The 16,699-nt window shown below is 36.5% G+C and overlaps 1 protein-coding gene across 2 annotated transcripts in view; it reads left to right on the top strand.

The window, feature by feature from the left end:
• The window catches only part of PLXNA2 (plexin A2), a 459,753-nt gene that overhangs the window by 424,278 nt on the left and 18,776 nt on the right, over positions 1-16,699 (top strand). For both annotated transcript variants that reach the window (XM_088153293.1, XM_088153294.1), the window contains exons 23-28: positions 3,163-3,229; positions 3,729-3,875; positions 4,593-4,752; positions 5,603-5,706; positions 14,632-14,731; positions 16,365-16,555. In XM_088153293.1, the coding sequence (XP_088009419.1) occupies positions 3,163-3,229; positions 3,729-3,875; positions 4,593-4,752; positions 5,603-5,706; positions 14,632-14,731; positions 16,365-16,555 (769 nt within the window). The remainder of the gene's footprint in view (positions 1-3,162; positions 3,230-3,728; positions 3,876-4,592; positions 4,753-5,602; positions 5,707-14,631; positions 14,732-16,364; positions 16,556-16,699) is intronic.

Here is a 16,699-nt window from a genome sequence, read left to right as displayed (position 1 = left end):
GACATTACAAATCAACATTAAGAGCCTTTATATTTAAATTAGACATAATCTTGGGTGCAGTGTGGAGAACTAATGCTGGGTGTGGCTCTTGAAAAAAGCTGCAATTTCCCCAGCTATTTTCACTGTTGTCCCTGATTGTCACCAGCCACAAATTCCAGTGAATTTACTGAGCCACAGGGTATAATTTCCATCATGTGTAAGGAGTTACAGCTCCACCAAACCTCCCCTTTGGAGGGGCTGCTGATCGTCTGTCAGCTGGGCATTGTTACATTTAGATCGTGAGCAATCTGTATTGATTTCTTGCTACTAATGTGAGATGGGTGGGGCAGGCTAAGGGACAAAGACATTATGATTAGCGTTACTGTCCCATTGATAAAAAATCAAAGGTGGGACCTTATGGCATTAACTTCCTTTTTATAGTTTTTCTTTTCTTTTTTCTTTCTTCTCTGAACCACACAGAGTTCACAGAGGCATTTTAGCATTAAAATAACCCTCATGAGGTGTCAAGACTGTAACCTTTGCTAAAAATTGCTCTGAAAGAGAATTTGACAGCTGACTAAGATTAGAATTCAGGACTAGACCCCTGGATAGTAGGCACTAATTGACACTGATAAACGAATGTATACTGAGTGCATCTTATTTCAATGCTAGATCTTGAAAAAAGGGCATCTTTCTTAACACAATCATAAGACTGACAGGTCATGGTAGTGTAACAGCCTATTGCTGCTATGTTATTAGTAAGTATAAAAACATTAAAAAATATTATTGTATTTTTAAATGTTTTTATACTTTATTCAATTTTTTTGTTCAGTTTTGTTTCAATTCTGTACAGTACCTAGATTTACATTATATCAAAGGCAATATAAGAGGTTCCAAGGCTAACAATTCTTGTCATGCAATTTGTCTATTTCTAAATCCTGTCATGAGGATGTCAAACGTATACTGTTGCTCCCATAACAGGTGTCACAAAGTACATTGTCTCATGTCAGCTAAAGTTAGTTGTAATTAAATCTGCAGTGCTTTCCTCAGTTACTTAAAGATGGAATGGAGCAAACAAATTATTCCAGTGAAAGTCCTTGTGCTCAAGTTTGTTATCACTAGCTTGCTCCACTGGCTTCAGTAGAATTTGTAGAGCAATTTTATTAGCCTTTGTACAAATCTTCTCTAGAGCATGAACAAAGGACTTCACATTATTAATGCACATGGGCCATTTTCCAGGTTTGCGTGGCAGTTTTGGAAGCTACTCTCAGCTGTCTGCACACACACATCTTTTTCCAGACAGCTGCATAAGGCAGGAAGGAGATGCATGTGCTTCAACAATTCAAAGAAAGGTGCTTCATTTCTGTACCCATGCTTTGTAAAGCACCTCTTTCAAAGGATTTGCATAAGCATAAATTTTGTGCATTTTACTTCAGAGTAAATCCCACTTTGTTTAATAATGTTATGGGCAAATAGCTTTACACCTGACTTACTCTTAGCTATTCTTAATTCTCAGTAAGTCCATTTTTGAACATTCAGTTATTCTACCACTTTCAAGATGTTATATAAAAGGAAGGGGTAGCATTTTCCCCATTGGCCAGCTGAAGGGAATATTGATCATCTTAATAATGGGAAAATGGGGTTACTTGTAAGCAAAAATGTTCAGGGGTAAAGTGGAACAGGTTTAAGTATTCTAACACAACGTAATGTCTCAGTGAAAGAGGAGCTAGAGGGTTACAAAAATTGTGACATATTTATTGGCCTGCTTACTCAGTCAGGATTTCTGATCATAACATTCCTTTGTTGCTTTAAAATAAAGTGTCACAAGCTAAATATCTGTGACTATTCAAGTGCACCTACAAGGATCACACATACTTTGGCTTCCTTATCTATTTCAGTAGAGATCCAATCTTTTTCCATATGCCTTTTCAAGTTTGGATCTGATGTCTGGATAGCAAAACTACTCTTTCCCTGGAATTCTTCTGAATAATAACAATAATCATCCTTTATCAAACTTGTGCCTTCAAGTACATTGGATTGGACTTTCACTTCCAGAATACAGCCAGCATAGCCAGTGGTGGCTGGGAATTATGGGGAGTACATCTGGGGATCAAGTTGAGGAAGGCTATGTTAAGCCATTGCTGAGTAAGAAACTTTCCATAGCTGCGTCAATCTAGTCTCCTCCTTGGAAGACCAAGCCCATTAACTCTTGGCTCAGCTCCTGCTTCAGAGGAAATTCTGCAGAGCTTTGCAGTATCTCTTCTGGAGCTGCAAGGTGATCAGTTTCTCTTTGGTAGGGATTCCTGCCTGGCCTCACCTCATGGGATTTCACTTTTTCTGCCAGGTGTTAAGTTCTCTCCGTCCAGCATCTGATGTTCTCCACAATCACACAGCTTTACCATTGAACCATTTACATTAGCAATTCAAGTCTTTTGAAACTTCCTTTTTTCTGCCACAAAAGAACTTATAGCAAGGAAAGGAAGGGGCAGCATTTTCCCCATTGGCCAGCTGAAGGGAATATTGATCATCTTATTAATGGGAAAATGGGGTTACTTGTAAGCAAAAATGTTCAGGGGTAAAGTGGAACAGGTTTAAGTATCCCAACACTATTGTTTGTCACCTGATGCATATGTGGCTAGAGATAATAAAAGGAATAAATTCTTATGATAGCTTATTTGTTTTTGCTGTCAGATTAGAGTGTGCGAACTATATTTATGCTTATATGAACTATTTGTTTCTAAGACGGGGGAGGCATCAGATGGCTTTCTGTTAGTTAATATATTACCTATGACTGTTTTCTTTCTTAGTTGTTTTATTACAAAGGAGAAGTTCTGAAAAATAAAAAGAAGTGCATCCTCCTTTGAAATTGGTCTCAGCATCCCATTGTAGATATAGGAAAGAAGGACCCTTGGCAGTTAAGTAATAGTAGTCAAAGTATTACAGGCATTGGCCAATTCAAAAGCAAAAAGAAAATCCTGAGACAGCAAATTTGGCAATCTTTTTTTTTTTTTTCTTACATGAGGAAGAAGTTAAGCTAGTTCTGTCAGGACCTTTATTTAAAATCACTTCCATCTTTTAATATCCCTCTCACAAAGTGAGCAGTGAGTACAGCTACTGAGCAGAGAATAGATACCTGTTATTTCAACTGTTGTTATAATAAAACAATTTCTAATTTCTTCCCAGGACGGAGTCTGTAGCTGAGAAGATGCTGACTAATTGGTTTGCTTTCTTACTCCACAAATTCCTAAAGGTAAAGAACCATTTGCTTTAACCTTGATTCCATTTTCTTTGTTCCATATTTTTTGTGTTTGTTGATTATTATCTTTCAAGAGGATGATGGAAATCCAACCAGAGACTGGAAATAATGATATGTAAAACAATCAATGTTTCATTTTTAAAGCTGCCTTTTAGTTGGTTTACTATTAATACTAATTAGTAGAGTATACTACTAGCAGAGTATCTGATATGCTGTTCCTCAAGCACTTGCTCAGTGAACTGAACAATAAATGGGTTTAGGTACATAAGACCGCCTCATAGGATTATGTATTTCCAGAATAAATAAGATTTTAAAAATCCATGTTTCCTTCCTCTTCTCTTTTAAATGTTACCAGAAAAAAAAAAAGGTGAATTGTCTGAATGGCTTGATTAAAAAAAATAAAAACCTGAAGTATAACTTTAACATTTAGATAGTTTTTCTTAAATAAATTATTTATTGATGTGTAAATTCTATTCTCTTCTTTATCAACCAGGAATGTGCTGGAGAACCACTTTTCATGTTGTACTGCGCCATCAAGCAACAGATGGAGAAAGGCCCAATTGATGCTATTACGGGAGAAGCACGTTATTCTCTGAGTGAGGACAAGCTGATCAGGCAGCAGATTGAGTATAAAACACTAGTGAGTTGGTGTCTCCTCTGATCAGTTTATGCTAGCATCACCTGTTGTTCATCATGTGAAACACAGAAAGTGTTCATTCCTTGGATCCAGTTACGTATTAAGCCAAGAATCTACATGGTGCCTCTTAGAGTTTCTGATAGTGGATCTTTCTCATGAGGAAACATTATATATGGCAGTTTAAAGCACACATAAAAACAGAGTGGCTTTCTTAAAACAGACAAGGAGGGAATGTTTTCCTGAGCATCTCCATGAATAAAGCCAGGTCTGATACTTTGAGGCTTTATTTTCAATAGTGAAACCCAACATTCCTAATTGTCAAGAGTTTTTACTTCTGTTTCATAGGTTTTATTTGCTGTTTTTATGTATAACTGAAATTTGAAACTAACTTCCCAAAGTATTGTGTATTTCCCTTCATATAAGCAGATTTTATCCACATTTGGAAAATATATAGGCACACCCTACTGTATTTATATATATTTAGCAAATTCTATGAAGTTTATATCCTCCTACTTCCACATCAAGAGTCTTTTATCTGAAATAAGCAATTATTTTCCCAATCTAATTAACACTACATTTAACAGTCTAGATTTTCTTGTTGGAGCTACACAGTGTAAAATATTTCCAGCTTTTGGTGAACATCTCTGTGATTAAATGCAGATGGTTTCTTCCTGGCTTTTCCAAGTTCATCTTACTATTTTAATTACTTTGCTTTTTTAGATCTTAAATTGTGTGAATCCTGATAATGAAAATAGTCCTGAGATTCCTGTGAAGGTGCTGAACTGTGATACTATCACACAAGTCAAGGAGAAGATTCTTGATGCAGTATATAAAAATGTCCCATACTCACAAAGGCCACGAGCTGTTGACATGGACTTGGGTAGGAATCTCTTTGTTTTGTGATAGCAGAGAAATATACATATAAGTGGGTTTGGGTTCTGTGTATGAAGGGATCACAATATTTAAGGATAAAAAATATAGTTGTCCTTATTGGAGTAAGATCACTGAGGTATGGTCCAGTGCTCATACTGTTCCCAAAATATATCAATGTTGGATTGATTTGGGTACACGCTATATAAGAGAATAATTGCATAGGGCACAACTGATCCTCATATTATTCTAAACTAAACATGCAAGGTCTTAGTGTGGATTGGAAGCAATTGGAAAGGGCTAATCCCCAGTCTTGTCATCTGATTCACTTCATCTTATATATGAAAAAGAATAAGCTCAGTTGACAATAATGGAGGGTTTCTATTAAAAAAAATAAACAAATTGTGAGATGAATTTTGGAACTGAACAGTTTGGAGGAAAGGTTTTACCCTCCCCAGCCCACAATGCATGATTCTGATTGTGTGTTTAATATGTAACAAGAATAGAATCAGCTGTAAACAGTGTAATTAATGTATATGTATCTGACTATTCTTATGCTGTCTAATTCTTCAAGTTCCCCTCAGAAGTTCTTTGTATTGATGGGAAAATACAACAGATTGTCTGCAATGTGCTCCTGAAATATTGGGGTCAGTCTCCTCAGTTCCATCTGTTTGGAGCCAGCAAGCATCAACTGCAGTTGTGCAGGAGTAAACAGCTGTTGAATATCATTTCTTCTCACTTTTTCTGGGAAAGATCAGCATTTTGAGACTCTTCGCCTCCCACTGAGATTCTTCTTCTGATTTGATTCATGATAGGCTTCTGATTTGATTCATGGGTATGCTGTTACTCTCTCTCTGTAGAGTGGCGCCAAGGCCGAATAGCACGTGTAGTACTTCAGGATGAAGACATCACAACCAAGATTGAGGGTGACTGGAAGCGGTTAAACACATTGATTCATTATCAGGTAAGCAAAGAAAACTAGCATGCAGGCCACAGAAATCAGCTGAGTGGACAAAGTGGGAGAAAATACCTGAAATCTAATTCCTCAGCAACTCTTCTAATCAGACAGGCAGTGAGAAGCATATTTAGATGATAAATCAGAATGGTTCAGCATGTTCACATATTAAAAAGGAAAACAGCCCTGACGCACATCTCACAGAAGCAAGCAGAGCTGAAAATTGAGTAAATTAAAAATGTCAGCTATGTTCCTCAGACAGACAGCATATGCAGATGAGCTAAAGTTCCCAGCTCTAAGGTCACAGAGGCCCATGCAAATAGTTGCAATGTCAAAAATGCAAGACTAGGTTGTGAAGGAGGAACATAGTACCGCAGTGAGAGTAAGAGAAAGCAATAGTCAAAAACATCTCAGGCTATCAAGCTGCATGTGCAATTGATTTTCCACTAGCCCACCTAGAAAGCTGTATTATAACTGGTTTTAGGAAGATTGGCTTGTTTGATATGGCACTGTCTCCATACTGTGAAGATCTGTGACTTTCACCTGTTCATTTTGGATATAACCCCATTTGCAATATAACATACAAATTCTGACTTTCTGATTAATCAAGCAATGACTATGACATCTCAAAAGGGATTAGTGGTGGTATGTTGCCAATCTCTTAGTATGAATATCAGCCAAGGCCATCTGCTTGCTCAAGTCTGGAGTATACCTGTAGTCACCCTTGATGAACAGCATTCCAAAAAGTAGATATGGCCCCTACCAGAAATCCTAAGTATGTTATCATTTTTATGAGTGAACCTTTTATTCATATCCATTTAGTCTCCTACTTATTAACTTTTAAAAGGGTAAAAAAGAGTGGGAGATTGACTGTTGTTCAGCCTTGTGTTTAGAATTGAATGCAGGGACAATATGTGATTTTTCTAAAGTCTGGTTATACAGGAGACCATACTTAGGAAATTATTAGTTCTGTTTGAACATAAATACTGTGTATCTATTGATTCTTCTGAATGCAGTATCCTCTAAGTAGAACAATTTAATTACGATTTGGTCCTTTAGGAAATTTTAGTTAAACTCATAACTATACATGAGCTCCCAGGTCAAGTTATATATGTTTTCAATTTAGCTCTTATCCCATGAAGATATCTATTTGCCTACCTTAAGAATAAACACTCACATGGAAGATAGGAAATACATCTCAATTGCCAGATAAATTAATTGAATTTGAGCATCAGAAATGTTATTTGGCCACCTTTAACCTACAGCATAAGCCCCCTTGACCTTCACATGATCCAGGATGAAGGAATCTTAACAAAATTACCAATTAACAAAAAATTGTCCTCTTGACCCTCCTTCTGAGATTGTGCAGCTGCTTTTGATACCAAACACAATGACTGTATGTTAATGTTCAGAGTAAGAAAGATTACTTTAATGAAGATATGCAGGAACTGTTGCCTAGACAAAAGGGACTGAAACATTTTTTTTAAGCCCAGAGTAACAAGATAAACTTTGGAAATGTCTCAAGCAGGTGCTTCCCTAATTCACTGAACTATAAGATGGAGGAGGAGGTACAGCACAATCAGGTTTGCAAGATTTTGTTATTATAGCCAGTCTCAATAAAGGTAGTTTTCACTTTCCTGTGGTGTTGATTCCTGGTCTGGTCTACCTAACGAAGGCAGTTAGGCATGAATGCAGAAAAAAACTGATGTGTAGACTTCTATACATGTAGACTTTCTCTGATTTGGATTTTTGCACAGGGTTCTGCATGTAGGGTTTCTTTCTGCTGACATCCATGCTCAATACATGGACACTGGGGGAGGGTGGAACATGAGCCACACAATTCTCCTCCCATATAAAGAACCTGGCATGCATCTATGACAAAGGCTTGCTACTCATGAAAAAAAAAAGGATTAAAAAGATCTAAAGTCATTGTGAAGTTAAACTCATCCTGAACTACAGTATTCCTATTCCTATTCATTCCCATAATTACTTTGCTCTATTCCTCCTAATGCACTTTGCCTCTTGGGATTCATCTAGGTAGTATGTGGCAGGAAAGTTGCATTTTCAGGGTTAGAAAGTAAGTTGCAAACATCCCTCTTTCAACAGAAACATGTATTATCCATGTCTACATAGCAGTGAAGTGATAGTCATGCTGATTTTAAATTAAATAATATGAAAGCCCAGGCAAGCACATGGTAATCTGTTATAAATTTTTAAAGTCAACATTGTCAAACCTGTGTCATCCAATAGGGTGAATGATTACTGAATTCTTCTTATGCATTGTCATGAATTTTACCATAAATATAATGAAGCAAATCACCCTGTTGTTATAAAAAAGCACTCATGTAAATCCAGTGCAGTCCTTAACCATCTTTGTTCAGAACACATCCAACCAAGTTAAATGAAGAACCAGCACTTAAGACTTCAACCTAAGCACCTTTCCTATTTTAGGAAAGATACATTTTTCTTACTTAGCTTTTATGATTGTTCTCTGGTCAGTTTTGTGCCCATTACAAGGATATGTGGGACCCCAGAAACTCTTGATGTCACATCAAGTTTATTTATATTCAGTCAGCAGATAACTGAGACAGTTTCTTACCCAACTCCTGGCCACTTTTGCAATCCTAGCAATTCATTACTTGATAAATTCATTTCCCCAAGGATTCAGTGTTGTAACATGCACAAATCACATTGTGCAAGAAGAATTGTGTGGCAGAAGAATGTAATGAATTTTCAATTGCAGGTACCGATTAGGGTGAAGCAAAGAATACACAGAGCTCAGAAAGTAGATTTAACCCTTGTTGTAATAAGGTGAGCCCATCATTGAGCTAACTGGGAATATTTGAAGGTTAAGGAAAGAACTAGATGTTGGAGATCACTGATCATGCTACAACTATTTTCAAACTGAAAGCCATCTAGTTAAGATCTGCCCTAAAAAAATAGAAGAAACAGGCCTGAAAGATAGCTTATCAAGTTTTAAAATGAGACCCAGGAAGACTTGAGCTGGTCATCTCAACGTTTCCTCCAAGCAAATTAGTAGAAACAGTAATAAAAGAAAACTAAGCATGTAATAGAATAAGCCTTGCTGAAGGAAAATCAGCAGGAATTATGAAAAAGTAAACCCTGGCTCACCAACCTTTCAGAGTTTTCTGAGAGGGTCAACTGCCCATAGATGGAGGTGACCCTATTGATGTTGTACACTTGAACTTTCAAAAAGCCTTTGACAAAGTTGCTCTTCCAAGGCTACTGAATAAACTGAACTGTCATGGGATTAAAGGACCTGCCTGTCCTTTTATGGATTGCTAACTGATTAAAAAACAGAAAGCAAAAGGTAGGAATAAATCAACAATTTTCTTAATGGGAAGAAGAAATGGAGTCTCTCTAGGATTTGTACTGGGACTGATGTTTTTTAAGTTGTTCATAAACATCCTTGAAATAGGGGTAAGCAATGAGCTGGTTAAATGATAACAAACTATCTAGAGTGATGAAAATCAAATGTCATTATGAAAAGCTCCAGACTGATCTCTCTAATCTGTGGAAATGGCACACACAGGTCAATTTAATGTGCAACATGATCCACATTGGAGCAAAAGCCTAACTTCACATATACTTTGATGGGATCTGAGTTGTCTGTAAACTAAAATCTCCTATATTTAGATATATATCCCTCCTTTTTTACAAGCTTAAGTGGGAATTTCCCTTCATTTTGCTTATAATGTAAAATTGGACTAAGAGAAACTATCACTAATCCAAAGTCTTCTAGTGATTTTCCATGGTGAGTATAATTCAACACCTTAAACATTATGCCACATTGGAGCTCTAGTGATAATTCAATGGAGATGTCAGCCTAGTAGGTGATGACTTTGAAAAGATAAAATCTGTACTAGGGAGCATTAGGAAATCATTGAAAATAAAACTGCCAACATTGTAATGCCCTTATGTTACTTTTACCTCTATAATACTGTCTTCAATTCTAGTTATTGTATTTGAAAAGGGATATAATAGAGTTACAAAAAGTGCAGAAGATGCAACTAAGATGATGGGGAACACTTTCCTTAAAAGAAAAGGCTTGAATGAAAGGGATTGGGAAAAAATTGACTTCAGGGAAATATGATTGAGAGATATAAAACATGTCTGCTGTGGAGAAAGTGCTCAGGAAGAAGTATTCTCCCACTCAAATCAGTAGGAGCAGGGGTCATCCAACAAAGCTCATTGGTATAGGAACAGATAAAGGAACAGATAGGAACAGATAAAAGAAAATACCTCGTCACATAGTGCATAATTAACTCTGGAATTTATTACTGCAAGATGTGATGATGGCCACTAGCTCAGATGGCTTTACAGGAAGACTGGATAAATTTGTAGAGGTCAGCCTCCCAAGACCTATTAATCTTGGAGAGTCGAGGTTATCTCTAGATAAGGGACACCATGCCTCCAAATTCCACTTGCAGGCAAACAAGGGCAGAAAATGAATACGTCTCCATCTCCTGTTTGAGAGCACCCCAGAGTGATGTGGTTGGCTGCTGGGAGAAACAAAATGCTGGACTAAGATATGCAGAGGCATCTATTTAGTACTAGTTGCCTAGAGCTTGTATTGTAGAGATGCTAGTATTTTCCTATGCTCCTAGTTTGCCCTTTACATTAATCAGACTGTTGCCCCAGCTGACAGTAATAGCTGTTTCCATTTCATGAGAATGAAAAAGAAATAATTTGCTGCTAAATGTGCACAATCCATTCTTAACATATACTAGATCATTTATCAGCTCAGCTCAAAGTTGTTTAAGCTGCAGGGAGCACCTAGTTTTTCTTGAATAGAAATCTTATCCAAGTGACTCTTGAACACACACTAGTCACAAGTTATTAGTGATTTTAAAAAATGAGTTATCCAAAGTGTAGAACTTCAGAATAATATAATAAATGCTGATGTTTGTTATCTAATGCTCAGCCAAGATAATTTGTTTTACTGTAATTAATAATGACCCTAGAACTTCAGTCTGGTGATTATTTGTAACCAAGGGATACTTTTTCTTAGAAAGGCTAGGTGTATGGTCTGAGATAGTAGGTGTGACTAAAAGTGTGTTGTATCCATTTTTGTTCAGTGGCTAGCTATAGCATGATACACAGTAACATTTAAATAGATTCACACTTTATGGGGGTCAGCTTTTGAATCTTCAGTTCAGTATCACAAGAGTATATGAACCAATAGAAATGTATTACATCATGCTTAGAAGAGAAAAGCCCATGTACCTCTCCCCCCTCCCCACCCCACAGACATACAAAATGTACAGCTTTTCAGATAGCAGTTTTCTTCATTAGCCCTATGTCAGCCCTATGAGGTAGACCAGATCAGGTAACCGACTCCACAGGAAGATTAGAACTATACTTTATGTAGGTAATCTATAATAACAGAATATTGCAAACCTGAATACAAATCCCCTCCCTCTTATACCCCAAGGAGAAGCCTGCCTGAGTCTCTTCCAAATACTATCTTCCTTCCCAGGACTTAATTTATGTTTCAGCTGCTTTTGTTCATGCAATGGTTCTTGCCTATTTCCCTCAAGGTCATTTTCCTGACTCTACACCCTACACCCATCCTTTTACTTTTCTGTTATGCTTTTGATTTTCAGGATCAGAGGATGAGCTAGAATGTTTAATTCAGGCATGTAATTTTGCCCCTTGAAACCAAAGGCACAGCATAATATAACTAAGCATAAAATGTTATCCCTGTACTGTACCTGAGACTGTGCAGTAGGAGCAAGATTTAGTACAAGGTCTGGGTTTGCAGCTAATTCCTGTCTGAAGCATGGGGGACATTCTGCCCTGGAAGTAGATGGATTCCAGTGGATTCCAGAGAGACAGGAAAGGCAAGCCTGTGGGTTTTCATGGATCTCTTGAAAGATTTCAATACCATCAACCACAGTATCATTCTCGAAAGATTGTCCAAATTGGGTAGAAAAAGCTTTGAAATGTCAGAACAACAACAACAAAACCTAGACTATGGTCAATCAGCCCAAAAGCTCATCACTGTTTCAGCTTTGAAATTGTTCCATTTATATCTGGTTGGCCAACTGCAGAAGGAAATGCTGGGGGATTTCTGTATGACATCTTGGTTCTTGCACTGTGGGAGTTTGCAAGGTTCCATTTTATCCTCCATGGTTTCAGTATCTAACAAAAACATTGAGTAAAATCATTCACAGATATAGAATAAAATATCATCACTATGCTGACACTTAACTCTATCTCTCCTTTTCATTTCCAGTCCAATTTAAAGTACCAGTTTAAGCCTATAAAGCCCTTCCTGGATTGCAATCACAATATCTGTAGAAATTGAATGGTTAGGAAGCAGTATTTTACCCATTCCTGTCAATACGTTACAATGTTTAACTGTCTCGGGTTAGAAGCCACTTGATTATAAACCACATCTCTTTTTTTAAATTTATTTTTCTCATTAAATTTAAGTATTCACTGCACTGTAGATGAAGAACAAAAACCCATCACTTTTCCAGTTTAACTGTACAGAAATGTGTGTGAAAAAAATCATGTGTTTTACTTCAGAAGTTACTTTAGTTAACAGGAAGTAGCATCCTGTCAAGGATTAGACAAATCAGTCCGTTTAGTTCTATGTCAATTGGGGATGAATTCAGGCATAAATCCATTCTGTGTAGTTTGTGCATCCATTTGTGGATTTTTTTAGCCACATGAAAATGTGCATATGTTTCAACATACAATTTTCTCTAAGTATTTCATATATAATTTTATACCACATCTATTCTTATATGTAACTTTTCAGTATGTAAATTAGAATAGATCATTTAAACATGCAAATCTATTTGAATTTTCTCCCAAATCTAGTTCTGGAAGGAAAGCTTGAAAAATGCCAATGCTGATGCCAAAAAAGTTAGAAATGTGATACTAGAAGCTTGAAATTTGAAATAGTCATCCAGCTCTGCTTCAGTTGATAGAGTAATATCTATATGTTTAGGATTCATTTCTTTTGGATTATTCCCACTTTAAAATAACCATAACCACAACCATACAAACCCAGAAGTTTGAGAGTGACTTTTTTGTTTGTAAACTGCCTTTTATAATCCAGCTGCTAGAATTAAATTAATCCAGCTGCTAGAATTAAATTAAATTAAATTAAATTAGCAGCTAATAACATCCTGCATTTGTTGATAGTTGATATTGATATTTGGAATAAAAAATGGTGAAGTCCTTTATTTACTAGTAGCTATTGGTCTGTTAACTAGGAATGATCATGGAAAGCATTTTTTCCTTACTCCTTAATAATGCTAACCATTAATATAGCATTTCAAAGTCATAATCCTATGATCTTTCATAACATCCCTGGGAATACAGACCACAACTATATTTGTTGCAGAGAGAAATTATCTAAAGTAATATAAAGCACTCTTGCACACTGCATTATTTGCAGTAATATGGCAAGCAATTGTGGCATTCTAACAGCAATTTTATTTATGAGTACAATAAAAATGTTTATACTTTTCCTACTATAAAATTCATTATTCCTTCCACAGGAGTTGGTCCTAAAGGTTTGAAGCCCCAGCAGAAAAATACTGTGGCTGTGCTGCTCCTCTACTATGTTTCCCAATAGCAAAGGAACCCAGAGGAAACCTGCAAAGTCTCACACAAATGTTATTTGTTAGGAACTAATACATTATCTAATAAAAGCAGGCCGTGTAAAAAAGCTTTTGATAGAGCAAGGACAAACAACCCGGTGCCCTTCGGATGTTTTGGCCTACAGTTCCACCACCTGAGTGCTAATTCTGATAGACAGGGAGGATATAAACTGAACAAGTACAAAAACCAGCCACCATATCAATACAAATTACATGAAGATTCAAATGCTAAAAACCAATTTTCATCTCTAGTAAATATTCGTATCACATTCAAATATATGTCATAGATATCTCTCATTAAAAATAAAAATAGAATCTCGGTGTTTTTCACAAAATTAGTATTCTGACCTGATCCCATAAAGTAGCAGCCTTTTTCTTTGTGTTATTGGCTTCAAGAAATGAACTTACAGAATTATTTGTATGCATAAAGTTACTAGATCAGGCTCAAAAATATATGGTTTGTTAATGATTTGGATGGCTAATTGGATAGCTTGAATAAATAAGCACCCAGTTTCAGCCAAACTTTGCCGTTTTATTTTCTGCAATGCATTTACACGAAAAGATTATTAATACATAATTCAGAGACATAAAGGTCTGTTGATAAATATTAGTTAAATGCTTTGTGTCTCTTACAGTTATAGGGTGGATAAAATTAAATATTACCACTAAGACTCAAATTATAAATACATATTAAACAAAATGAAGCTGTTGTTAAAAATCTTAATTTTGCTTAATATGCATTTATAATTTGATTTCCCCAGATTTATCCCCCACCACCCTTTTGGGTAGGGGGGTGCAGTTGTAGGAGTGGTCATTTAAGATCCCAAAAGATGATTTTTTTACTTGTTCCTCTATAAATCAAACTTCTAAAGTTCATAAAAATAGCTAAACTAAAAAATGATTTAATAGGAATGTTTTATGGTCCATAACATTATTATAGCTGCTTTATTCCCAGTGTGTTATTGCTTTAATTGGGTTGCTACAATTCTTGGGAATTTCTGTTTTTATTGGATCAAATATAATCCTAAATCAAAATGACAGAGAATGCCTTCAATATGTCTTTTCATTTCTCAGTTCTTTTCTTCAGGGACAGAACAGGCCAGGAGGGAAATATACCCTTCATTTTCCTTAGTCTTCTGACACTTCATGGCATTCCATATGTTCCTGCCAACACTTCATTATAAGATTTATAACTTTCATCATTTTCAGCTAACAGTACAATATGAATATGTTTTAGTACGGCATTTCCTTGCAATGTTCTGTCTGCTTACATGCCATTTTTCCCCTCCGTCAGGTCTCTGATCGCTCTGTGGTTGCCCTTGTTCCTAAACAGACTTCTTCTTATAATATTCCTGCTTCTGCCAGCATATCGCGGACCTCAATTAGCAGATATGGTAAGAATGAAAGTTGCATGATGTAAACGTAAAGGTTCTAATTATGTGACTCTCAAATTAATGCCCTAATCTGATCATTGTGTCCAGTGTCAAGTGGCTAGCAGGTTTATTAGAGTTTTTATTGGAGGCTTCTGAAATAATATCTTTTTATATGTACAGGGAGGCATTTTTTAACCACTGAGCTCCAAAACATCATGATAACTTCAGTGCACACAAGGAATTCTTCACATATAGTAGTTGCTGCTACCTCTTACCTGAATTATAAACTGTGATTGCGTTTATGAAGTGGGAATACCACCTGTGCATATATCAGAATCACTGACCTGGAGCAATTTCTCCTGAAATTGTCATTATCAGACAATAACACATTAAGTACACAGAGCTGTTATTTTTCCTCACTCAAAAATAAGTGGAGAGGACTGTTCCACCAGTTGACAGCTCAGGTAGTCAGAAAATTCCTCCTGACATCTAGCCTGAATCTACTTTCTTATAGTTTTAACCATTTGGTTCTGATCCTGCCTTCCTGTCATTTTTCCTTCTATGTGACAACCCTTCAGATATTTGAAGATTGCTATTGTACTTCCCTTCAGTTATCTCTTCTGTAGGCTAAACATATCCATCCTTTAGCCATTCCTCATGGGGCTTGGTTTCCAGACCCCTCAACATCTTGGTAACTCTCCTCTGAACTTGTTCCAATTCATTACTGTCCTTTTGTAAAGGTGGTGCCCAGAATTGGACACAGTATTCCAAATGTGCTCTGACCAGGGCAGATGAAAGTGGAAAAATTAATTCCTGTTATCGATGTCTCTTGTTGATGCATCCCAAGATAATACTTGCCTTTTTAGAAGCTGTCTCAGACTGCTGACTCATGTTTGACATGATCAGCAAGGACATCAATTGTTGTTGTTGTTCACATGTACTCCTGCCATGCCAATCTTCTCCCATCCGTACTTGTGCCTTGCATTCTTCCCACCCAAATGCAGAACTTTACATTTCGTCTTGTTAAATTCCATTCTATGCATTTCAGTCCACTGTTTGAGCCAATTTAGATCTTTTTGAATCTTTTTTCTTTTTCTTTCTTCTAAAGTATTAGCCATCCTTCCCCCCGACCCACACAAGCTTTGTATCATCTGCAAACTTGAAAAGATTAAGAAACCAGATTAAGTTGGTCAGAGTGAAAGAACTATTTGCTTGAAAATGAAAAAAGATCAAACAGGTGCAATGTGTATTTGATAGCCTTCACTATCCCGATTTTTCACATGGCAAGGCATTTCATGGACAATATGCCCTGTAGGTTGATGCATCTACTACATATTGTTAAGTATAGTAGCCAAGTATCTGTACCACAGTTCAGAAAGTTTTGGTTTTAGTCTTCTGTGGAAGGTAACCTCTGTTCTATGAATCAAGAATGACTGCATTCAGAAGATCAAATGCATAATAAAATGTTAAAAAATATTTCAACCAAAAATATTCTAAAAGTTGGATTAGCTTTCTGAAATATTGTGATTTGATAGTAATTTATTTTCTTGTAAACTGAAGTTGCATTCACAGTTGGAGAGCTATGGCAAAATCCAAAACATAACCAAGCCTGTCTTCCTTTGTGCTTTCCCAACCTCTTTTTCATCCCGCCCAGATTCCACATTTCGGTACACAGGTAGCCCAGATAGTCTTCGTTCAAGGGCACCCATGATTACTCCTGACCTAGAAAGTGGAGTGAAAGTCTGGCATTTAGTCAAAAACCATGACCATGGTGACCAGAAGGAAGGTGATCGGGGAAGTAAGATGGTATCAGAGATCTACTTGACACGGCTGCTAGCCACAAAGGTAATTCCAAGCCTTAGATCCTGTACCTCCTTTTCATCTGCTGAAAGTGGTAAACATTAGCCCTATACTGTCATGCTGATTTTGTCTTTTTGCATATAAGTAATAAAAATAACTTTTATTTTTTAAGTTAACAATAATTATAAA

This window comes from Python bivittatus, unplaced genomic scaffold, assembly GCF_059951505.1.
Source record: "Python bivittatus isolate LINGU-HERP-01145 unplaced genomic scaffold, Pbiv_v1 ctg000700_np1212, whole genome shotgun sequence".
Classification (NCBI taxonomy): domain Eukaryota; kingdom Metazoa; phylum Chordata; class Lepidosauria; order Squamata; family Pythonidae; genus Python; species Python bivittatus.
Note: the sequence above shows the minus strand (reverse complement) of the source record. Positions and strands in the feature narration are given on the sequence as shown.